The sequence below is a fragment of the Carettochelys insculpta genome, chromosome 1 (genome assembly GCF_033958435.1).
Source record: "Carettochelys insculpta isolate YL-2023 chromosome 1, ASM3395843v1, whole genome shotgun sequence".
Lineage (NCBI taxonomy): Eukaryota > Metazoa > Chordata > Testudines > Carettochelyidae > Carettochelys > Carettochelys insculpta.
Genome location: NC_134137.1, coordinates 171,237,870 through 171,263,555, shown reverse-complemented (window position 1 = coordinate 171,263,555; position 25,686 = coordinate 171,237,870). Strand labels below are relative to the sequence as shown.

Here is a 25,686-nt window from a genome sequence, read left to right as displayed (position 1 = left end):
TCAGAGAAGAGCTCAGCAACAGGCATTGACTTTTAGCAGGACTGAGAGCCCTTTGTGTTCCTGAATGAGGCTACCCACTTGTGCAATGTTCTGTTAGAATTTCACTAACCAATCACAGGAAACAGGGGACAGTGACCGAAACCCTGTGGATAGAAAGGAACTTGGAGGCCGGGAAGAAATGCGAAGAGGAGTGTACAACAAAAGTGGACCCTTGGTTTGGGTAGTGAGGGTGGGGAGATCGACTGCTTATCTAAGGTGTTTGTACACCAATGCCAGAAGCCTGGGTAACAAGCAGGAGGAATTAGAAGCCCTGGCTCAGTCCAAGAACTATGACTTGATTGGAATAACAGAGACTTGGTGGGATGACTCGCATGACTGGAGCACTGCCATGAAAGGGTATAAACTGTTCAGGAAGAACAGGCAAGGGAGAAGAGGAGGAGAGGTTGCATTGTATGTAAGAGAGCACTATGATTACTTGGAACTCCAGTACATAGAGGGAGAAAAGCCTGTTGAGAATCTATGAGTCAAGCTTGGTGGTGTAGGCAGCACTGGAGATGTGGTGGTTGGTGTCTGCTACAGGCTGCCAAGTCAGGATGATGAGGTAGATAAGGCTTTTTTTGGACAACTGAGAGCAGTTTCCGGATCGTGGGTTCTCGTTATCGTGGGGGACTTCAGTTACCCTGACATCTGTTGGGAGACCAATAGGGTGGTACACAAGCAGTCCAGGAAATTTCTGGAGAATGTTGGGGATCACTTCTTGGGACAAGTACTGAAGGACCTGACCAGAGATCATGCGTAGCTCAACCTGCTGCTTACAAACAGGGGGGAACTAATAGGGAAGGTAGAGGTGGGGGACAACCCGGGAAGCAGTGATCATGAGATGGTACACTCAGGATTCTGACCAAAGAAAGGAAAGAGAGCAGCACATTAAACACCTTGGACTTCAGAAAAGCAGACTTTGACTCCTTCAGGAACTTGATGGGCAGAATCCCCTGGGATGCTACCATGAAGGGAAAAGGAGTCCACGAAAACTGGCAGTATTTTAAGGAAGCCCTATTGAAAGCGCAGAAAGAAACTGTCCCGATTCGCAGCAAGAGAAGTAAATATGGTAGGAGACCAGACTGGCTTAATGGTGAAATCCTTGGAAAACTTAGGCACAAAAAGGGAGCTTACAAAAAGTGGAAACTTGGACAGATGTCTAGGGAGGGGTATAAACATATAGCTCGAGAATGTAGGGCAGTTATCAGGAAGGTGAAAGCGCAACTGGAATTGTGACTCGCAAGGAATGTGAAGGATAACAAGAAAAGTTTCTACAGGCAAGTTAACAAGAAGAAGGTGATCAGAGAGGGCGTGGGGCCCCTATTGGATAAGGGACGTAACCCAGTGACAGATGAGGTAGGGAAAGCTGAAGTACTTAATGCTTTCTTTGCCTCTGTCTTCACGGACAAAGACAGCTCCTGGACTAATGCGATAAGTGATGCATTGTGGGATGAAGGTGGACAGCTTTTGGTGGGGAAAGAACAGGTTAGGAGCTATCTAAAAAGGCTAAATGTACATAGATCGATGGGCCCGGACCTAATTCCTCCTAGGGTTCTGAGGGAGTTGGCGTATGTTGTTGACGAGCCCTTGGCCATTATCTTTGAAAATTCATGGAGATTGGGAGAGATCCTGGATGATTGGAAAAAGGCAAATGTAGTGCTCATCTTTAAAAAAGGGAAGAAGGATGATCCAGGGAACTATAGGCCAGTCCAGGCTGACTTAGACAAATTGAAGACTGGGCTGCAAGAAATCTGATGAGGTTCAATAAGAGCAAGTGCAGAGTCCTGCACTTGGGCTGGAAGAATCCCAAGCATTGTTACAGGCTGGGGTTCGACTGGCTCGATAGTAGTTTTGCAGAAAAGGATCTGGGAGTTGTAGTGGACAAGAAGCTGGACATGAGTTAACGCTGTGCCATTGTAGCCAAGAACGCTAATGGCATATTAGGTTGCATCAAGAGGAGCGTTGCCAGTAGATCCACAGAAGTGATTATTCCTCTTTATACAGCTTTGGTGAGGCCGCATCTGGAGTCCTGTGTCCAGTTCTGGGCCCTCATTTATAGGAAGGATGTGGATACACTGGAGAGGGTCCAGCGGAGGGTGACCAAAATAATTAGGGGGCTGGAGCATATGACTTATGAAGAAAGGTTGAGGGAATTGAGACTGTTTAGTCTGCGGAAGAGAAGACTGAGTGGGGACTTGATAACAGCCTTCAACTTACTGAAGGGAGGCTGCAAAGAGGCTGGAGAGAGGCTGTTCACAGTGGTCACGGATGGCAGAACACGGAACAAAGGTCTCAAGTTGTGGTTGGAAAGGTCCAGGTTGAACATTAGGAAAAACTTTTTCACTAGGAGGGTGGTGAAGCATTGGAATGGTCTACCCAGGGAAGTATTGGAGTCTCCATCCCTGGAGGTGTTTAAGGCTCGCCTCAACAAAGCCCTTGTGGGGCTGACCTAATGGGTTTGGTCCTGCTTAGAGCAGGGGGCTGGGCTCGATGGCTTTTTTAGGTCTCTTCCAGCTCTGTTGTTCTATGATTCTATGAGAGACTGAATTTTGAAACTGCAAGAGACTGAATTTTGAAAACATTTTGGTGACCTAATATTTGGAGGAGAAGGCAACTGTTACCTCTTGAAAATATTCTTTGCTTTCTTGAGAAGGATCCACTCTCCCAGGCCCTGCATTTTTGTGTTGCGTACATTGTATTGTTAAGAGCTTGTCTACACTCACTGCAGTGCAGTTGCTCTGTCTGTAGCACACAGTGAAGATGCTACCTATGCCCATGGGAGAGCTTCTCCCAGCCACGTAGGTGCTCCCCATCCCCAACAGGCAGTAGCCTTCTCCGTGGGAGAAGCTCTCCAGTGAACATAGTCCTGTGTGTGCCAAGAATTTTGTCAATATAACCCCGTTGCTCAGAGGTGTGGATTTTCTGGCACCCCGGAGTGATATAACTACACTGGCATAAATTGTAATGTAGCCGGGGATCAAGAAGAAGATTGCAAATGATGGCAGACCTTGGGTTTCGGAATGACAGAGCTGGAGGTTAATGTGGTTTCACAGTATTTTCAGAATTGACAATTGCATTTAAATGATGAAAGAACCTTAGTTATCGCCTGTCATTTTTTCCAAAAGCCGTGAAGTGATTTAGAAGCCTAAGTCCTATTGACTTTCAGCGAGATTCGGAGAGCCCCATTCCTCTTTGAAAATGAGACTTAGAAACCTCAGCTTTTGGCAGATGAACTTTTTGGAAAAGCTCCCTCTGACTTTGGTCTGATTATGATTGTGGTTTAAGCCGTTTAGCTCAAGTGACACAGTTCATTATTTACAGTTTTCATCAGAACTGTTTTTAAATGTAAATATAAAATTCTGCTTTCTTTATGCCATGCCAGTTCACTCAGAGGTGTGCTTCAGGTTTCTCTATTCTATACAACTGGTGTCTACCACCTCTGGGGCTGTGGCTACACTGCTCCTTTTTGGAAGAGGCATGCAAATGCAGCTGAGCAGAAATGCAAATGAGGCATGGATTTAAATACCTTGTGCCTCATTTGCATACTCACATGGGATCTCAATTCCCAAAGAACTGATTTTGAAAGCCAAATTTGTCTTTCAAATGAATCCCGTCTACACAGCTGTTTTGGCTTTCAGAATCATCTCTTCTGGAATTGAGATTCTGCTTGAGTATGCAAATGAGGTGTGAGATATTTAAATCTATGCCTCATTTGCATTTCCAGTTGGCCCTATTTGCATGCCCCTTCTGAAAGGGAGGGGCAGTGTAGCCACAGCCAGTGAGTAGCACTAAGTGAATAATTAGTATCAAATATTGTATTAGGCCATGAAAATTCACAATGTCAACAACTTATCACTTATATCTCTCTGAATGCCTATCTGTGCCATGAGACGTACAAATCATTCCCACTAGCTAAGTTAACAAACACCTGTGGTTGTTTCATCTTCTGCGCCTTATAATGTATGCAATTGCCCTGATCACTTTTTGTGCATAGGCTGTCTTTGTTACTTGCTTACTATAATGGGACCCTAACCTCTCATAGGGGTTGTTAGATGCTACCCAATAGCAATAAGAAATAATTCAGGATGTCTATGCTCCATCAGCAGCTTGAGATTTTCTTGAATTTATTTGTTTTTCAATGTTTGCTGGATAATTTCCACAGTTGACTTGTGCTTTGCAAATTGGTTGTAAGCAGATCATTGGGAACACTCTGCATCTGCAACTTCAGAGAGTGTTTACTGATGTGACTAATAGGTTGGTTTGTTACAGTTTCTCTTCCCACATGGGCTAAATACCTTTCAGAATCAAGTGTTCAGTGTGAATATTTATGCTCAAATTGATCATTCACTTTTACAAACTACACTTCACAGCTGCAGCAAAGTCGATGCCAATAATCTCATTCAGTACAATGGTCAAGGAAAGGGAATAGAAATACAGGCAAAGCACATGCCATTTAGTTAACTGAACACATAGGCTGTGGCCACACTAGCCCCTCCTTTCTGAGGGTCTATGGTACTGTTGCACTTTGGACTATGCTAATGAGGCACCACCATGAATATGCAGTGTCTCATTAGCATAATGGCAGCCACACATGCTTTGAAACTGCCGGTTTCGAAACACACGCCACCCGTGTAGCCGGGGGCCTTTTGAAATGACCCCTCTGATTTTGAAAGCCCCTTCTTCCCAAAACCAGGTGGCAGTGCCTCATTAGCATTTTCCGAAGTGCCATATTACCATAGCCCCTCTGAAAGGCGGGGCTAGTGTGGCCACAGCCATAGAGTCGAGAACATTTAGGGCTTCAAGTAGGAGGTACAGGTTGAACCTCTCTAATCCCAAACTCTCTCATCTGGCAACATCTGTAGTCAGGTGTGATTTTAGTTAGCTGGACAACCATTTATCATGGGTGTGGCCAAGTTTCCCGGAGTCCCATAAAGTTTGTTTCCAGCCACCAGTCCTGGCTCTCAGTGTTCTGTGCTGTTATTTAGCTGTAATTGACCCCTAAATGTCTTCTAAGAGCCTGATAAGCAGTGGCAGTCTTGGTAATGTGCTAGGCAATACTGACCTCCTGTCATCCAGCGAATTCTCTCATCCAGCAGTGGTCAGGTCACAAGGGTGCTAAATGAGAGAAGTTCAGCCTGTACTTTGTTCTCACCATTGTGCTTTCAGTCAGCGGCTTTGTTTGTTTTTCAGCTCTGCAATTAATTTTAAGCAATCACTTCTCACAGTGGAGCATGCATGCATGCCACCCACCCTCTCCCATGCACCCCACCCCACATCAGAACTAAAGCAACTGACATTTAATAGAAATTAGTGACTGGCCTGTTTTCTTTCATCTTCTGCAGCATACTGCCACTTACAGCAGAAACAACTTTCACTTCTCACTCCCCATTTTCTAGACACAAAACACTCTTGAAGCAGGTATAAAAAGATCAAAACAAGCTCAAGTCTCAGCTGCCACAGCGGTGGTCCTTTTCTGTATAAAGAGAAAACCCCCTAACTTACGTGTCTGTAGATTTTCTTGATACTGTGCTCAAGACGGCTGAAAACTGAACGCAGTGCTGGAATCAAGTCCTTGCTGTGAATGAGGAAGTGCTGATACAAGGCAGGATGTATGAGGGAATGACTCAAATATGTAGCATGGTGAGTCTTGACTGCCAGTGGCACGAAAGGAATAATTGGGCTAGCTACCGTTGACTTTACTAAAGTTAGAGGTACGGTACCACATAATAACATGCTCCACAGCATCTCATCTTCCATCTCTTCCATCTTTTATCAGCTAACTGCTTGACCAAATATGTAAATGGCACAGAACATTCCTTATTGATTCAAAATCTTGCAGTGAAAATATGTGAAAATATTTTGGGATTTTAAAAACATGGGTTAGTGACGTGCTGCAAAGGCTAGTTACTGCACTGACTTTTCTTGACCATTTAGCAGCTTTCTCTTGTGAATATGGGAGTTGGGGGGTGGGTGAGTGAAACAGAGCAAATCGTTGAGGACAAGACTGGGATGAACTATTAGTGGGAATATTTAATGTGTCCCAAAGACTTTCTTAAGATGTCAGTGGCCATCTAATGGTCAGGTACCATAAACCTTTTCAGAATTCTATCAGAACAGAGACTCAGCATTACAAACATCTTGTGAACATACGTTGTTTGTAACTCCTGAACTATTTATAATTCTGAACAAAATGCAAGACTTGTTCTTTCAAAAGTTTACAAGTGACTGTTGACTTACTACAGCTTTGCAATGTTACTATGCAGAGAAAAATGCAGCTTTTTCCATTTTTAATTTATGTAAAACAAGCAAAGAAAGAGTTTCATTACCTGGCAAAATTATTTTTTTTAAGCTTTCCTTTTATTTTTTTAACACATCACTGTGTTGTGTTTGCCTTTTATTTTATGTGTCTGCTGCTGGTTGACTGCGTACTTCTGGTTCCAAACAAGGTGTATGGTTGATCCGTCCATTCACTAATACGGTGTTGGTAATGTTGAGGTTCTAGTGTACTAATGCTCTCTTACACTAAAATAAGACCCCATTTTTAAGTTTACTGTCTCACTGATAGGAAGCCGCTTTCCCCATGAATATACTGCATGAAAACATTTACTATTTTTAATATTTCTGTAAGAATAACTGTCCTTTTCCTTGAGTGGTTTTCTTAATGTGCAAGACCTTATCTGTGATATCTGTTACTTGGAGAAATTGATTCAGAAGGTATTTCTGAGGGGCAAGTCTGTTTATTTGCAAAAGATGTACAAATTCCTATTTCAAAGAAACAAATAAGAGGCAGTTTCCTTACTATAATTTCCAAGTCTGACTTTCTAGCCAGTACTTTGCCCAAAAGACACTCTCATGGCCTCCTCTCAAAGCCACATTCTCTCTCTCTCTCTCTCTCTGTTTGCTTGTTTTCTGGTTGCTTTCACTGCCACACTACTCCACCAACAATTTCCCCATTTTCAGTTATTCCCAGCGAAAATTCTCTTATTCTCTCTGAGTTTGATCTTCCTTAGGCCTTCCCCTGTGGCTCAGTGTTTTGGATGCTGGCTTCCATTGTCCCCAGTTACCTTATATTAAAAAGGATTTCAATTGCTCCTTCCACTTATTCTGACTTTATGGTGAGTAGCATACCTACCAGTTTCAGTGGAGTGGTGATTGCCCACAGATCAAAGGCAGGCTTCTTATGAGCCACCAATACCCTACAGCACAATTATGCTAGTGATAGCAGCCACACTTGACATCTGCTTGACAATAGGATACTCACTTTCTCAGTCCATTTGACCAGAATTAGCCTCTCACTCACTGCGTATCTGGAATGACCCTGGATGTCCCAGTCCCGGCCCATCATCTTCTCCAAACCCTCATTTTCTGGTTGCCCTTTCCCAGGTCATCTGTATTAACTTGCTGTTTCTATCTCTCCTGGGTTCTTGCACAAGTAACCATAACTGTGAATGTATCCATTTTTCATTATTCTCTTTCTTTGTATATTGTGTGTTTATAAATAGTGTGTAAGCCTCGGCATATTTATGCAATAAAAACATGATTAACAAAAACATGCCTCTTACAGACGACAAGCAGCACTAAAGACAATCCATTCCCATCCATTTCAACTTCTCTATAAAACTCAGAAGCACTTCAACCCTTCCTCCAACCTGTCCATGAGGCAATTCTTGGCCTTACAGATGAGCTCTGAACTTGAAGGCCCACACTAACCAATACCATTTCAGAGCTTAGTATTACAGCATCTTGGAGAAGAGGGGAAAATCGGTGAAAGAAATTACTTTTTTGCTGGAAAATAATACAAATAATGTTTTTTTGGAAGACCATGTTGGGGTGGTGGCTGGGTGGGTGAAAGTTGAAATTTTCCAAATTATCCATGCAGGAAAAAATTTACTTTTTTTTCTGGCAAACTCCAATCATAAGTCCCTTTTCCTTGCTGGGACTCCCCTCCCATCTGTCTCAGATTTAGCCAAGACCCTCTCCCCAACACACCTCACACTTATTACTGTGGGAAAGGCAGTGCTGTTGTGGTCACTTGGCACCTGTTTGCAATCCCAGGCTGAGAAACCCTGAGCAACATAGGTACAGGAAGTAGAAGTACATGAGGTCCTGCTGCATCATTGGGTTTTGGTCCCAGCATCTTAGCTACTGGTCTCACACCCCTGCCACTGGGGTTCCTGGCTGCCAGGCCTGCTGCTTCTTGGGAGCTCCACTGCTAGTCTGGGGGTCCCACTCAGCTGCCAGCTCTGGTGTCTCTGCTGTGTGTTCCAGGGTTCTGGCCTGCTGGCCCGACAAACAGGGTCTCATCTGCCAGCCCCAGGACTAGAAGTGGGTGAAGGGGACAGACAGGAGTAAACATGGAGCAGTTGAGTACCCCACTCCAAAAACTGTTCCAGCACCACTGCTGAGTTAGCTCATCCTGGTTTCTGAGCCATCGGCTCATGCTCAGTGAGATGCCTAGCACTCTAAATAGCTCCACTCATCTGGATTTGTGTAGCTCTTGTAGTACGGGGAAAGAGAATTTGATGTCCATCACAGCTGCAGCACAGGACAGTAACTATGTCTTCTCCCCACATCAGATACTGAGTGTGAGGTCTGATACTAGTGTTCACGCTTCTGGAGCAGTCACACCGCCTGGACAGTGCCAGGGCACCTGCAAAGATAGAGGTCCTCCTTTGGGAGGGGACTGTCATGAGACAAGGGTAAAGAATCTGGGTAAATATTTTCTAACACTGCACAAGAAAGCTTATTAGACAAAATAAAAGGGAAGTGCCCCTAGATTTTTCTCTGCCTGTACGCTTCATTACAGGATTCTGCCTCAGAATCTCCCCCATCTCTCTCCTGCTTGGCTTTCTACCACAGTTTTACCTTCATCATTGCAGAAGGCAGTTGGGGAAACTGTGAACCCTGACATTCAGCTGGTTACCTCCAAACTCCTGAAAATGGCCATGCAGCTGGTTACTCTTTTTTTTGGCAAAGCCATTCAAGGCTGTCCAGAAATGGAGACACTGTTAGAATTCTGCTGCTTCCTTTAGAATTCCTAAGGCTTGGCTTGGGTCCCAAAAATTGTTTGTCTTTTAAATCTTCTTGCTTATTACTTCTATGACATTGTTAATATGCTTTACAAGTTTTCACTGGACTCTTTCCCAGTGTCCACTGATCTGGGAGGAATAGAAGTTAGGCGTTTTCCAGCTGTTTCTTAAATGTTCCAGAAACTAAACGGAGCTTACAGGCACACACAAATCTACTCCAGAATGGCAGCTTACTGTTTTGTAAAGATAATACACACCTGTGTTTGTCTAGGAGCGGGGTGGGTAGACAGATGAGTTTGATAATCTAATTACCCTGTTGTTATAACAATGCTTTGTTGTTTTTTTTTTTAAATGACTGTGGCCAGGTAATGCTTCAAAAGGTTTTCCCACTCTGCAGTATGGACAGGTCTACACTACCCCAGAATATCGACTTGCTTAGGCTCGATCTTTTGGGGTTCAATTTTGTACATCTAGTAGAGATGCATGAAATAGACCTTCCAGGGGTCTGTCAACCACTGTACTCCTTGCAAGAAATTCTCCTGTCGACCTTCCCCAATATAGACAGCCAAGTTAGCAGAGTGCAGATATGTTGATTTTAGCTATGCAATTGTTGTACAGTAAACCCTCGAGATATGCACAACCAAGTTGCATGTATCTCAGGTTAATGCAACTGCCACTTCTGATTTCCCTGGTTTCACACTACTGTCAAGGGTGGCAGCTGCTCCTCTCAGGGGCAGCAACTGCAAGTCAGGCTGCTGTCCCTGTCAGGAACAGTGAAACCCTAATTCTTGGCTCCCCTCCATGGACTGGGGTTAGGCAACTGACCAAGGTTGCTGCCCTGGTCAGTTTCCCAGTTCTGCAATGGGAGAGAAGCCAGGAGCCAGGCTGCTGCCTGGTTCCCAGTTCCCCAACACTTGTGGGACCTGGGAAACTGACCAGCTCATGGCCACTCTGGGAGCCAGGAAACTGATCAGCCTTGGTGAGCTGGTCAGTTTTCTGGCTCCTGCAAGCCCAGGAGAACCAGGTTCCCATCTCCCCTCAACCTGTGCAAAAATTTGAGCTATGCAGGGGTTTACCGTAGCTAGAATTGCTTATCTGCAGTCAACTTTTTTTAGCTAAGTCTAAATCTATACTAGGGAAATTAGCTGATTTTAGATACGCAATTCTAGATACGGCATTTGCATAGGCAAACTGCAATTGACTTATTTCCCCCGTGCAGACCTAGCATCTATACTCTAGGAGGGTGGGAGGATCCATGAGGAATTAACATGGGGTTGAAGTGGTGCTTAGATCTATGAGAGTCTTCTGCTCTGGAGTAAATTCTGCACATTGTCCATCTTGCGCTTCCTCTGGAGTTAGAGTTTTGCAGAGTGCTAATATGGCAGGAGAGCCAGTTCTTAAAGGACATACTCCAAAGGCAAGAACGGTCTCAGTATCAGTGTGTAGCTGGGAAATTCATATATGTGCTGGGAAAATCACTGTATCCAACATGTGGGCAGAGCTTTCCAGCTGAGCTCGTTAGAATTTGTAATTAGAATTAGAATTGGTTATTAGACTGGCCAATACAGATCTAGAAGCATGACTGTACTTTTTGTGACTGCTGAGTAAGGTGAAAATTGCACAAAAGCACATTCCTAGAATTACTTAGTTTGGGATTATTATAGATTACACCTTTTCTCCCCCTTCACTTTTAAGGCATACAAAGAGGTGAACCAAAACCATCCGTTTATTGGTAAGGGGAAAAAGACAAACATATTTCACAGGGCTGTGTGAAAGAATAGCCTTACCTGAGCTGTAGCTCTATCACTTGGCTTACCATAATTTACTCTTCTGAAATGGGTTGCTTTTGCTAATGCTAGTTGTGCTGCAGTTTGGATAAGGATAGTGCGGTTATCTATTTCAGCATCTTGACCACTACATATGCTTCTCTACTTAACACAGCTGCTAACTTGTCAGAACCCAGTTTTCACCACATCCTTAGGTAGCTCTAGTGATTTGGCATTTTGACTAATTGTAATTCATCCCTTTCACTTCCAGCTCTGTGATGACACAAGGGCTACGTCGACACTAGCCCCAAACTTCGAAATGGCCATTTCGAAGTTTACTAATGAAGCGCTGAAATGCATATTCAGCGCTTTGTTAGCATGCGGGCAGCCGCGGCACTTCAAAATTGATGTGCCTCGCCACCGCGCGGCTCGTCCTGACGGGGCTCCTTTTCGAAAGGACTCCACCTGCTTCGAAGTCCCCTTATTCCTATGAGCTGATGGGAATAAGGGGACTTCGAAGCAGGCAGAGTCCTTTTGAAAAGGAGCCCTGTCAGGACGAGCCGCGCGGCGGCGAGGCACATCAATTTCGAAGTGCTGCGGCCGCCCGCATGCTCATGAAGCGCTGAATATGCATTTCAGCGCTTCATTAGTAAACTTCGAAATGGCCATTTGCATGGCCATTTCGAAGTTTGGGGCTAGTGTAGACACGGCCAAGTTGTACTTTCTGTTGAGCTAGAAGACTAACAAGGAGGGTTAGCGGTTCAGAATGTGTAAAACAACAAGAAGATAACAGCCATCACATACCTGTGTTCTGCCAAAGTCCATTGCTGTATAGGTCAAAACATAAGCAGTCAGGGCAAGCTTCTTCACAAATACAAATAGGGGGCAACAATGGTCCTCAGCTGAAACTTACTGTTAAAAATTAGCAGGAGTTCATTGGCAGTGATCCCAATGGCTAAGGCCTATTGACCTAAAAGGGTAAGGGAAATATCAACCAAAACCCAAGAGTAATATTTCAGTTAATACATGGGAAAAAACTGGCAAAACAAACAGGTATCATTCTCGCTCCAAAAGGGGGCCTAATTTCAAATGTTTCAGATTTCAGCTGACCAGAGTTAAACACTAAGGCAGGGATGGGGAACCTCTTTTGGGTCAGGTTCCACTGAGTCAGAGAAAAATCAACTGAGGCCCATATAAATGAGAAGCAAAAAAAAATCACAACTAAAACAATCCCCATTGATGTGGTCCCCAGTTGAAAAACTAGACACTCCCTTCACACTTTGTGGGCCTCCTAAGTTCTAGGGTGGACCCAAATATGAGGGATTTAGTGTGGGAAAGGCTTCCAGGAAGTGGGCATGGGGTGTGGGGTCAAGGCAGGAGGGAAGGTAGGGGGAGCAAGCTGAGGCTTGGGGGTCAGGGAGGGTGAGAGGATGCATGAATGGGCTGCGGGTATGTGATCTTGGCAGGACTGGGGTGAAGGAGCAGGCTGGGGATGGGTTATTTGGGTGGGAGTGGGATACAGGTGTGGGCGGGCATGGGGGTCTGGAAAGGAGGACATGCAGGAGCAGGCAGCAGCTGGGGGTCTGGGTGGGGGGAATGCAGAAGCAGGCAGGGGAGTGGAAGTCTGGGCAGAAGGGGTTGCAGGGGCAGGCTGTAGAAGGGGAGGGGTCTGGGTAATTAGGGGGAGACTTAACTGTGCTGTTCCCAGGCGCACACACCCCACTTGTATGATTGGCTGATTGGAATGCCACCTTATATGGGCCTCCGTTTTGGAATCAAGTGTTTTTCTATGAGAGTGGAATGCTAAACAAAGGGTTTTCACCCAGAGGAAAGGCTATTGAAGCAATGGAAAACTTTCAGGTCCTTGGTCTTCAGCTTACTTTGGAAATTCCACGACACAATGTATGAGGAAACAAAGGGCTATGAAAGGCTGTTGACCCAAATCAGAAAAAAGATCTGTTCCAGTTTGAAGATTTTACCTGACACAAGAACTGTTCTTTAAGGTAAGAATGTGAATGCTGTAAGTCTCTTAGGGAAGTTCAAACTAGCTATGTTGTTTTTCTTTTACTTTGACTTGTAACTCACTTTGATCTGTCTGTTTTTACTAATGACCACTTAAATTATGCTGGTTTTGCTTAATAAAAAGTCTTATTTACAAGCTAGCCAAATGTAAGTAATTATTACCTGGAGGGGGCTATCACGGTGCATATCTCCTTTTCATTGATAAAGGCTGAATCTACACTACAAGATAAAATCAATTTTGAGTCAGTTAGCCTGATTTTTCCCACTGTCTGACCTCTTTGTAAATTCTCAATTTGTTTAAATTATTTATTTAAATTAATTCGATTTATGGAACAGTAAAATCGACATGATATCGAAATCCTAAAATCAAAGTAACCTGATGGGTGTAGGGTTTTATTTGAATTTAAGAATCCAAATGAAGGGTAGGGAGGATGCGGCATGTCTTTAAATCAAATTCATTAGCCTTCACAGATGTTCCATATATGCCCCACAGTTCTCCGCTCTGGCCTCTTTCATCTCCACTGCTCTCAATTGCATAGGAATTAGGCAACAGGACCGTTAAAATTCAGCACCTGAAAGCCCATGGCTGTAGAGTCATGAGAGGCTGAAAAATCTTCTATCTTTTTCTTTGGTAGGAGCACAGCTGTGTGGTCTGTGCTTCTGTGTATATCTCTGCTAGCTACTTTTTTTTCTGTGCTGCCTGGTGCCAGCCGCTGCTCCCAAGTACCATGTATCAGCAAAGCTGTGTCTACACGTGCACGCTACTTCGAAGTAGCGGCACTAACTTTGAAATAGCGCCCGTCGCGGCTACACGCGTCGGGCGCTATTTCGAAGTTAACTTCGACGTTAGGCAGCGAGACGTCGAAGTCGCTAACCTCATGAGGGGATCGGAATAGCGCCCTACTTCGACGTTCAACGTCAAAGTAGGGACCGTGTAGACGATCTGCGTCCCGCAACGTCGAAATTGCTGGGTCCTCCATGGCGGCCATCAGCTGGGGGGTTGAGAGATGCTCTCTCTCCAGCCCCTGCGGGGCTCTATGGTCACTGTGGGCAGCAGCCCTTAGCCCAGGGCTTCTGGCTGCTGCTGAGGCAGCTGAGGATCCATGCTGCAGGCACAGGGTCTGCAACCAGTTGTCGGCTCTGTGGATCTTGTGTTGTTTAGTGCAATTGTGTGTGGGAGGGGCCCTTTAAGGGAGCGGCTTGCTGTTGAGTCCGCCCTGTGACCCTGTCTGCAGCTGTGCCTGGCACCCTTATTTCGATGTGTGCTACTTTGGCGTGTAGACATACCCTCGCAGCGCCTATTTCGATGTGGTGCCGCGCAACGTCGAAGTTGAACGTTGACGTTGCCAGCCCTGGAGGACGTGTAGACGTTATTCATCGAAACAGCCTATTTCGATGTTGGCTTCACGTGTAGACGTAGCCCAAGGCTGCAGGTGGGGGTCATGCTTGCCTGGTAGTACAAGAAACTTCTTTTCAGCTGTTTACATGTTGTCCTGACCCCACATCCCTCCTTTCTCTCCCTCTGGAGGTGACATGGGAACGTTCTCATGCCTGGTCACATCACATGGCTTGACCCCGAAGCAATAAAAGGACGTGCTGTGCGAGGTGCTAGACACATTGCGCGCAGTGAGGGTCATGATTTTTGGGGGCTGGCTGTAGCCAGGGCTCTTTTAGCTGCCTGAAGGATGTCTCCCTCAGCAGTTGTGATTTTGAGGGGCTGGCTGTAGCTGGGAGTCTTGTAGCAACCCTGAACCATACATGCCTCTATGAAGGCAATGTATTAGCTATACAACTACCACAGTTGTCGAAGTAAGGCTTGCAGCAGGAAATATTCGTGTCCTAAGGGTCTTCTTTTTCGTGTGCAAACCTGGCTGTAGTCTGGTGTCTTTTAGCCTGATGAATCATTTGAGTTTCAGTGTAACACCCGTATCTACTCTGACATACTTAACACGGCAGGGGAAAGAGGGGAATGAAATGTGGGAAGATGTTGTCATATACCCACATCTACTTGTGGGGCCAGAATGCAATGGGGCTCAGAGGACTATGGGATAGGTTCCCACAATACACTGCAGCAGCGCTTGATTTAAGCTTGATATAAGCTACTAGTGTGTGGGAGCCATAAGTTGATTTTGTGGGGAGCATGTGGGAAGATGTAGATGCTCAAAACTGAATGTACAAAATCAAACATTAAGAAATCAATTTTAATAAAATGGATTTTATCTCAAAGTATAGATGCAGCCAAAGAGGACTTGCCTGATGAGCCCTCCCTGTGCAAATCTTTTGCACACAGAGAGATGGATTTATTGGGGTTTGGTCCATTTTGGGTTGATGTTCTGGGTGCTGTGCTCTAGAATTGCATCCTCCCAGAGCTGAAGTAAATCAGTATCTGCATTACTCTACGGGGGGGCAGTAACCTTGACTCTGTGCCTTTGCTGAGGGAGACCAGGGGATCTGGCCTAGCAGGACAGGGTGGCAGGGACGCCCAGAGAACAAAAAGACAGGTGTCAGTGGGATGATCAGCACACTGGGGAACATGCCAAGGGGACTTCTGGGATTGCACGCTATCATAAGGGGGTGCATGGATCTCATCAAGGTGAAAAATGGGGCCCACGCTGGAAAACTAGACTCTGATCCTGGAAAACCTGAAAGGAGCAATTTCATGTCACTCACAGAAGAAAACACGAGCTTGGTTCTGTAAAAGTTCAGACCCCAGATACTGACTTCAGCTGCATTATTATGTGTTTCTGGTGTTACGCTCGCATGTGTACACTCAGCATGTCAGAAGAAAGGGCAAATATGCATTTACTTGAGAGTAAAATATAAATGATTGTTAATGTGTGCAGTTCTTTGTGGTGGGGAGAGCAGAAGGGGGAACCAAGCAATGATTTTTCTGACAACTAGAAAATCAGCAAGTGCAATAGGAAAGGTTGGACTCTGTTTGCACAGAGATCGCTGACAATTTTGCCATTCAGGCAGGGACAGACTGTAAATAGTTTTAAATCAAAACTGAGAATCTTACACAGCCCCAGGACTTATGGAACGGGAGTGCTAAGAAAAACACCAGATGAAGGGTTGTGGAGTACACACAGTCAGTGGAAGAAATGAGCCTAAAACTCAGGATTTTGTGACCTCCTGCTCTAGACGAGGGTGAGTTATGTGATTTGAACATTGAGAATAATGACAATGCCTCTGGTCTTTTCTTCAATTCCTGAGAAAATTCAGCCATCAGTTCAGACATACTTTGGCGCAATTTTCATGCCTCAGATGTGGAACTTGTAGAGTGGAGCTTGACTCACTGCTGCTTGAATGCAGGCCCAGTACAATTTCTCAATGTGTGTAACATTGCCAAAACTGCTAGCACCGTGCACCACATCCTCCTGTACATAAAAAAAGGTATGCTGTTCAAAGATGGGTTACTCCAGGCAATTATCAAGACAGATATTTACTGGTAATGAAAAAGTACTTCTCTTCCCTCAGGGTTTTTTTTTTTCCATATGAAATTCACTTTCAAATACCCAGTGATGGAGTGTGACAGGGGCACATTGCTAGAGCTGTCAAGAACAAACTCTGCAAGCCCTTTTTTTTACAATGGGGAAAAGCGTTTGCTTTTTTTCCCCCACATCAATTATTTTTGGCTGCTAATTCCAAACTTTACGGACAAATCTCGTCCTTCAGGAAAAGTTAAAAAGCAGAATTTCATTCTGAAAGGTGAAGGTTTCAGAAAGTTAAGAGGGACTCAAAGTAGGTAGGGGGTGGCTAGTGGAACTGCTCATACAACTTGAAATGTAGTTACTCCTCCTGTGGTAATTCTTCACTCGCTCTGAGCTGGCAGGGATTGTTTGAATGAGCATGGTGAGTGACTAGACAGAAAAATGAGGGCTAAATCAGCATCAGTGCTCTGACTTGGTTCATGACCTTAATAACAAACACAGCGCACAGGTATCCATAGGTCAGTGGGCAAAGAAATGGCCGTACAGATGGGAAGTTTGCTCGGTATCATGAAGCTGGGCAAAAATGTTTTCATAGACGTTTTCCCCATCTGAAAATGCTGATTTGTTGGAACCAAAACATTCAGTGGGAACATAGGGATTGCATTGATTCCACTTTCAACCTTTGGGTAGGTTGATGGCTGCTCACTTGCTTGGCGGATTACTCCTGGACTCCCTGGATTCCCCATGTTCCTATATCTCCAAGTAGCTATTTCCCTGAGCCGACCAACTCCTCTGTTAACTTGTCCCCTGCTGCCTGCCAGGTCAGGCAGCCCCCCTGCCAATGAAGCAGGAAACAGGCAAGCTCAAAAACTCCATTTCACTTCTTCTGACAGGGAATTTCTCTGGCTTTATTTTTTCTTGTCCCCCCCCCCCCTTTTTTTTTAATACATGGAATTTTAGACTTTTTATACCAAATTAGGATTTGTTCCCCCACAGGACAGAAATTCTGTTTTCTGCCCAGCTGCATTTGGTGGTTTAGCAGCAATAACCAAAATTAAAGTTGTCAGAGAAAAACTGGTGTGCGTGTGTGTGTGTGAGGGGATGGTGGTGGGGCACAGTGGAATTTAGTTCCATCTTCAGTCACTTGATATGATTATTATAAATTATTAGGAAACTCGTATTTGCTGCCCACATTAAACATAAAAAGTGCAAAACACAGCAATAATAATTCACATTGTGTACTGTCAGTACCGAATGACCTAAAATTCACTTGAAGTTTATCATATCAGCCTGCTATATCTGTTTATGATGAGATTTCTGATAAGATGGTTCCAGCTGCCTTGTGATTGGTCTGACATTTTGTACTTATTGTAATATTTGGGAAGAGTACAAATATTTACACCATTATCTCCTGCTGTCATCTTCTTTTAACTATGATTTAAAAAGTGGCATATTTTGACATGTGTGGCAGTGTGGCAAAATAACAAAAATGCTGACAGAGGATTCAATTGGTAAAGAATAGGAATATAACTCATGCCTGTCAACAGGACTTTATGGAAGTAGGTGTTAAAAGCAGATTGATGAAATAACAAGTTTGGCTGATTAAAAAAAAAAAACTAGTGTAGACCTAATTTACTTTGCCTTTTGTGAGGTGTTGGAGTTAGGGCTCTACAACATTCCAGTTAAAGGACTGGCACTATAGTGTATCAGTGAAATACATACATGTGGTTTAAGAAATGACTAGTTGACAGATCTCAAAAAGTAGTGGACGATGGGGGGGTTGGCATAGAATGAAGGGTTCTGTAGGGATTGGTACCAGGCCTGACACTGAAGGATTTTCATCAATGATCTAGAAGTAACTGCAAAATCATTTCTGATCAGATTTGTAGCTGACATAAAGGTTAGTGGAGTTACAAATTATGTTGACAAGTCTCACAGAGGAAGCCATGTTAGTCTGTACCTTTGGGAACAACAAGAAGTCCTGTGGCACCTTATAGATTAACAGATATTTTGGAGTACAAGCGTTCGTGGGCAAAGACCCACTTCATCAGATGCCAATGAAAGCTTATGTGCCAAAATATCTGTTAGTCAAAAAGGTGCCGCAGGACTTCTTGTCGTTCTCAAAATGATGTTGACAGGCAGTCTTCTAGACCAGTCTCTGGGTCTTGGCAAGCTGGAGCCAGACAAAATGCTTTATAATGCAACCTAGTGCAAAGTTATGCCTCTTGGAACAAGAAATGCAGGTTGTACCTATAGACTAAGGACTGCACTCTGGAAAACATTGACTGACAAGTGTTTGGCAGTTGTGGTGGACAACCAACGGAACACGAGTTCTCAGCACAGTGAAGTGGCAAAACAATGAACTATGGCTATTTAAGCAGAGGAAAGAGCGAAGTGGTTTTATCTTTGTAAATGTCACTGGTGACACCAGTATTGGAATATACATACAGTTCTGGCATCCACATTTGAAAAAGATGGACTAACATGGCTACCTCTCTGTGCCTATTTAAAGGCCAGCTGAAAAACAGAGCCATAAACGTGGTTTGAGGGCTGGGGACAAAGTCTTTTGGAAAGGCACTTAGAGCTAAATTTATTTGGCTTTTCCAAAAGAGACTTGGGATTACAGTGTACAAGTGCCTTCATGGAGCAAGAATGCTAATTTCTTACAGGCCCTTAAAAGTAACACGGAAAGGCCAAAAAAGAATGGCTGCTTGGAAGCCGCAGCTAGATAACATGAGTGGTGCGTATCAGCAGTGGCGCCGACAGTCATTGTGGGACCCAAGGCCAGGTGGGTAGGAGACCTGACTCTGTCACGAAAGGGGCGGGGCCAATGGCAGTCAGACCTCAGCACTGCCTGGACCACAATGCTGGGCAGCGCCCCCCCCGCCATGTCCCTGCCGCTCTTGGACAGCCACGGGCAGCCTGGGTAGCCAGAGCAGTGCTGCTGCAGGATTTCAAAGGGGCTCAGCTCTGGCTGCTGTGGCAGTGGGTGGAGCTCCAGGGACAATTGCCCCCTTTACCTGTGGGGGACACCCCCCATCAGCAGACCAGGGTATCAGAGGCAGGTAATGCCTTCCCAAACGGCCAGGAGTGGCTCTGGCCACCCTCTGTCCTCATGCTACCTCTGCTACCGTGCAGCTTCTCCGTCTCCCCAGGCTTCAGCTATGCTGAGGCTGGGGCTGCCTATCCTCCCTGTGGTCCAGGGCCAGGAAGGCCGGGGCTGTGCACCCTCCCACTTTGTATTCTGGGGCCAGAGTGTCTGGGGGGGCCTGCCCCTACAGCACGTGGGCCTGGCTCCCAGAGGAGGCCTTGGGGCAGCAGGGGTGTGGTGAAAGCATAATGGTGATTAGCCACTGGACCAAACTATCAAGGGAAATAGTGGCTTCTCCACACGTGGCTGTCTTCAAGGCCAGACTGGATCCCTTTCTGGAAGGTTTGCTTTAGCCAAACCCAAGTTTCTGTACTCAGTAGAGGGGGTCACTCGGTAAAGACATGAAGGGTGCGTCTACACTTGTGTTTCTCTTTCGAAAGAGGTATGCAAATGATGTAAATCAAAATGCAAATGAGGTATACATTTGCGTATTTGGCCCCTCATTTGCGTATTCTAATTTCGAAAGAGCTTCTTTCAAAAGACGAAAGCCACTGTCGATGCTGCTCTTTCGAAAGTAAACCCCATCACTGAAAGAATCCTTCTTCCCATTAAATAAAGGGAAGAAGGATTCTTTCGAAGATGGGCTTACTTTTGAAAGAGCAGCAGCTACACTGGCTTTCTTCTTTCGGAAGAAGCTCTTTCAAGATTAGAATATGCAAATGATGCACCAAATATGTCAATATATACCCATTTGCATTTTCAATTTACCTCATTTGCATATCTCTTTTGAAAGAGAAACGGGGGTGTAGATGCACCCAAAGTGTTGATATAGGGGAGGTCAGATGGACTGATGTCATGGTTGTAGCTGGCCTTGAACTTTGGATATAATTTTAACACTGAGAACAAACTTGCAGGCCTGTTAACCTGCTGTCTGACTCTTCTTTAACCAAACACTATTTAGTGCACCACCAAGATGGCAATGGCAGCATAGCTCTGTGGCAGCTTATAAGAAAACATTTTAAAAAAAGCCTATCTTGGCACTTCTGTGTTGACCTGTAGTGTGTGAAGGCAGAAGAAAACACTGGAAATAGAAGCATTGCCTATCAAGATAGAGGGGAAAGTTGGGCTAGTGGTTAGGGCATCAGGGTTTAATGTACTGTACTGCCAGGGTAGGGCTACACAGCGCAGTGATTTCGAAATAACTCACCTAGTGTCAGCACAATGCAACTGTTATGGCAAAATAATTTTGAACTAGCGGTTACGAGGTAACCCTCACTGCATGGTGAACAGTGCCGATTTCAAAATAGCTATTTCAAAATAGGTGCAAGGGCAAAGAGGATGCTGCAATGTGGCGATGCTGGCTGTAGAGAAGCAGGTGGCTCTTGGAGCCTTTAAAGGTGTCTCCTCCTCCAGCCACCTGCCCCTCCCCTTGGTGGCAGATGTGCATGGCCATGGCAGTGGCCAGAGCCTTGGTGAGGCCCTGGTGGCAGAGGTCCCAGCCTCTCTGGTCACTTCAGCAGCCCCGGGGTGTGTGTGTGTGTGTGTGGACCTGGAGGCTCTGGTGGCAGCCCCCTGCCACTCCAGTAGCTCTGGCTGCTTTGGCAGCCCCAGTGGCGGTGGCAGCTCCAGCCTCAGTACCTCCAGCGGTGGTGACTCTGAGTTAGCAGCATTGCTTTAGAACAGGGAGGTTGGGGGTGCCTGGCCCTGGGGGACGGCATTTAGTTAGACGGAGGTGCTGTGGTGCATATGGGAGGATGACAACCACAAGTGTGGTGATCTTCAAATTCTTATTGGACACCGCGGCTCTATTTCGAAATAGGCTCTATGGCTGCATCTCCACCGCCCTCCCCTTTCAGAAGGGACATGTAAATGCAGCAGATCGAAAATGAGAATGAGGCACTGCTATGAATATTCAGCACCTCAGTTGCATAACGATGGCCGCTTGCCAAGTTGAAAGAGCTGCTTTTGAAATGCAAACTAGCCGCGCAGATGGGGCTTCTTCGAAAGGAAGCCCCATTTTGAAAGCACCCGTCTTCCCAATCTTTTTTTTTCACGGGTAGAGGTAATTTATTATGCACATTGGGAGAACTTTCAACTCTGCGAATCCTTGTATAGTGCTTTTGAAAGCCTCTGACAGAAGATGGTGTTTAGGGGTTTGAGCATGCGTTCCCCAAAATTACTGCTTAATGCGCTCACTGGCTTGAATTGCACAGCATCAGCCACCAAGTGAACAAAGGAATATGATTATTAATAATGGAAAAAAATAATTCTAATAAAATCCCTTTGACAATGCAAATGGCTATTGAAAGGAGAGCCCACGGGAGTCTCTGGTGTGCGAGTAGGTTGAGGGCTCGCATTTTGAGATAAGCATATTTAATAGGTAAATTAATTTAAATACAGGTCAAAACTGTCTTGGACGGCAACATCCCTGGTCCAGTAGGACCACAGATGTTGCTGGACCAGAGAGCATCTGGAGAGAGAGCTCGAGCTCCACATGTCCAAAGAGGAGCCCTGCTAGTGGCAGGGAGCCCCCCCCCACTGGAAGCCCATGCTGGGGAATGCCAGGGGCAGCACCAGGGTGGGGAGCCGGGTGCAGGAGCCTCACTGTAAGAAGCCCAGATGGGATTGGGAGTCCTGGGGCAGGGAGCTGGCCAGAGAGCCCAGCTACAGCAGGGAGCTTGGGCCAGGGCAGCCAACTGGGGCATAGAGCCTGCTGATATTCCTGTGGTAGCAGGGAACCTGGCTAGGGCGGGGAAGCCCTGCAGCAGCGGGGAGCTACCAGGCAGCTTGGCTAGGGCACAGAGCCCTGCAGCTGGGCATCCTGCGGCAAGCCATGGCTGGCAGCCCCGTGTTAGGGAGCCTGGGTGCAGTCCCCCAGGCAATGTGGGGCAGGCAGCCTGGCACAGATAGCCCAGCCAGCAGGCTGGCAGCATTCCCACCCCACCCCACCCCAGAGCAGAAAGAAGGCCTGATCTGCCCTGGTGCAGCAAATCCCCTTGTTTGGGACCACTCAGGTCCTGAAAGTGCCAGATGCAGGAAGTACAACCTGTAACAGTATTTAACTAAGGGAATGATGGATTTAGGGTACTTAGTAGCAGTGTATTGTACTGTGGGGCTTTCAAACTGTGGTTTACTAGTCATGCCACAAGACTATTTCACTCTCCTCTGAGCATCTACTTTAAGAGCTACATTAGATAGGGACTTGTATATGTCTCTCTTCTGTCCAGACAGACAATTTCAGCCTTCAACATATGCCTAATAGGAACACAGAATTAAAATAAGCTTCTTGTAATGAAGCAAAAGAAGCTTGCCCTTAAAGCATGTTAGAACTGGCCTTGCTATCTGTGGCTGCATTGCCTTAATCCCTCCCACTGTCACTTTTGAGAACAGCATTACAATGTGCAATGATTAGGTTGGAGATTAGAAGCAGATATGTTCCTTCTGTCATAGGACCCATGCTGAGAAAAATATATTTGGCTAAACATGATGGGCAAAATCAGGGCTTGTTTTATTGGAAACATAAATATAGTAACTAAGGAGGACAACAGACAAATAAACAACTCAGTCTTGCATTCTGGTCTCTGGTAACATCACAGTAAACAAGGAATGATTTGCCTCCAAAACACAAGACAAAACCCAAACAAACATATACAACTAGCAAATGCAATTGTCACCATCCAGTACTTGCTATACACAGTACAGTAATCTAATAAAATAAAACAGAATTAATTTAATAAGTCCATTAAGGAAAAATTACTGTTCATTTTTTTACATCTGCAGGTAACAGGAGTGGCCTTTTTTGAGTGAGGAATACAAAGGAGGAAAGGTGCTTTTAGAAAAGTTACATATGTGTAAGACCCAATAACGGCATAGGGGCTAGTAAAGCCAACATATCAAATGATAGATGATGATAAACTTCTTCAGGATGCTGTATTGGGCCATTGAGAAATGTTGTAACCATTTAGGGCTTGTGTTCACATTTGTAGGGTGTCTAGTACAACACTATAGCTTTTTAGCACTATATCTCCGGACATCAATAAAAAATAGACTTTGAATAGTTAAAAACAGCCACTGTCTAGGTCAAAGAAAAAACAGAAAACAGGCTGCTGTTGAAAGTAGTTTATGGTGCCCTACTAATCTTTCTTGAAAAATATTGTGAAACTCCTCAACCTCACAGCCTGAACTGTGAGAGAAGAGATCCTGTTAAAAATGCCATTGTGCAACATGTGAAGACTGAAGCTAGACTAATTAAGCTCCTCAAGGATCAGAGTTGAGTATAACAGACTTTCCTGCAGAGATGCTAGTGACCAAGCACTGAATATTCTGGCCATCAAATCCTCTTGTTCTATAACCAGAAACAAAACCAACCAACACAATCTCAACCAACAGAACAGTTTCTTGTTTCACCACACGCCTTCCTTTACATTGGTATCACAGACTAGCAGACAGCACAGCAACAATATAAAATTCACAGTTTTTAACTATGGCAGAACTTCAGTGTTATAAACACCTCAGGAATGAAAGCTGTTCGTACCTCAGAACAAAACATCATGGTTCTTTCAAAAGTTTCTGACTGAACAGTGACTTCATACAGACTTGAACCTTTACTCTGAAGAAAAATGGTGCATTCCCTTTATTTTTAGTAGTTTAACACGGTACTGCAATGTTTTTGCTTTTCCCTGATTGCATGCTTCCTTTCCTATGAGGTGTTGACTAGTCAGTTTGTAACTCTGAAGCCGTGTCTACACGTGCATGCTACTTTGAAGTAACGGCACTAACTTCGAAATAGCGCCCGTCACGGCTACACGTGTTGGGCGCTATTTCAATGTTAATGTTAGGCGGCGAGACGTCGAAGCCACTAACCCCATGAGGGGATGGGAATAGCGCCCTACTTCGACGTTCAACGTCGAAGTAGGGACCGTGTAGTCGTTGCGCGTCCCACAACTTCGAAATAGCGGGGTCCGCCATGGCGGCCATCAGCTGGGGGGTTGAGAGATGCTCTCTCTCCAGCCCCTGCGGGGCTCTATGGTCACCGTGTGCAGCAGCCCTTCGCACAGGGCTTCTGGCTGCTGCTGCGGCAGCTGGGGATCCATGCTGCATGCACAGGGTCTCCAACCAGTTGTTGGCTCTGTGGATCTTGTGTTGTTTAGTGCAACTGTGTCTGGGAGGGGCCCTTTAAGGGAGCGGCTTGCTGTTGAGTCCGCCCTGTGATCCTGTCTGCAGCTGTGCCTGGCACCCTTATTTCGATGTGTGCTACTTTGGCGTGTAGACGTTCCCTCGCAGCGCCTATTTCGATGTGGTGCTGCGCAACGTCGATGTTGAACATCGACGTTGCCAGCCCTGGAGGATGTGTAGACGTTATTCATCGAAATAGCCTATTTCAATGTCGCCACATCGAAACAGGCTCCTTCGATGTAGGCTTCACGTGTAGACGTAGCCTGGGTTTCATAACTCTGAGGTTCTACAGTCATTAGTATAGCAGGCTTCTCTCTTGTTCACATAGGCTCAGAAGTAGAACACATGCAGCACTCTCTTTAAAGCATACTGCACTGTGTGCTTCACCAAGATTTCTCATCCTGTTAAAATCCCCCAGTAGATCTACTTGGCCTTGAAGTGAGTGCAAATTGCGGCTTGAGCTGGACCTAGGACTGACTGATGCTGTACAATTGTTCCACAAAAAGTTGGGTCGGTGTTGTAATCTGCTGGTAGAATAAAAGTGTAGGGCTGGAAATGTCCTCAAGAGGACATTAATTTCATTGCCCTGTATTGAGGATTTCTGACATGGATTTGTATAAATTGTTCTTAAGGTACTATACTGTTGACCTAGTCTTGACTATTGCTTCAGCAGACACTCTTAATTAGATCAGATAATCAGGTGGATTTGTAATATGCACGTTGATGGAACGAGGCCACGAAATTTATTTTACTTTAACGAGGATTTGAAGGTCAGAAGCCATGGCATGAACCTGTGACGGCCACCAGTGTCAAATCCTGAGCATAACTGAGAAAAGCAGGATTATGAATCTTTTATTAAGATGGCATAAAGTTGGCTCAGTTCAGAATGGTGATTAATATAGGGGAAGTAAAATGTCTCAAGCAAATTAATCTGTAGGTACTTCTGCCTTCAAAACCTTACACATTGGGAAAATTAGTTGTGATTTTTACATCTTTCACTTGCAGGACCCTGCCCACGGCAGCTGTAGAAAGATTATGTTTTCAACTTCTTGTGAAGTAGGCACAGGTGAGTTACGGCTTTCAGGGTCCGGTATTTAGTCTTTTTATTTCAGTGCTCATTTACTTTGTCTGTT

General features: G+C 45.2%; 1 protein-coding gene across 1 annotated transcript in view; it reads left to right on the top strand.

The window, feature by feature from the left end:
* Positions 1 to 25,596, top strand: part of GATD3 (glutamine amidotransferase class 1 domain containing 3) — a 102,101-nt gene extending 76,505 nt beyond the window's left edge. The window contains exon 7 of the mRNA XM_074995294.1: positions 25,559 to 25,596. Within this exon, the coding sequence (XP_074851395.1) occupies positions 25,559 to 25,581 (23 nt within the window). The 3' untranslated portion in view covers positions 25,582 to 25,596. The remainder of the gene's footprint in view (positions 1 to 25,558) is intronic.
* The last annotated feature ends 90 nt before the right edge of the window (positions 25,597 to 25,686 follow it).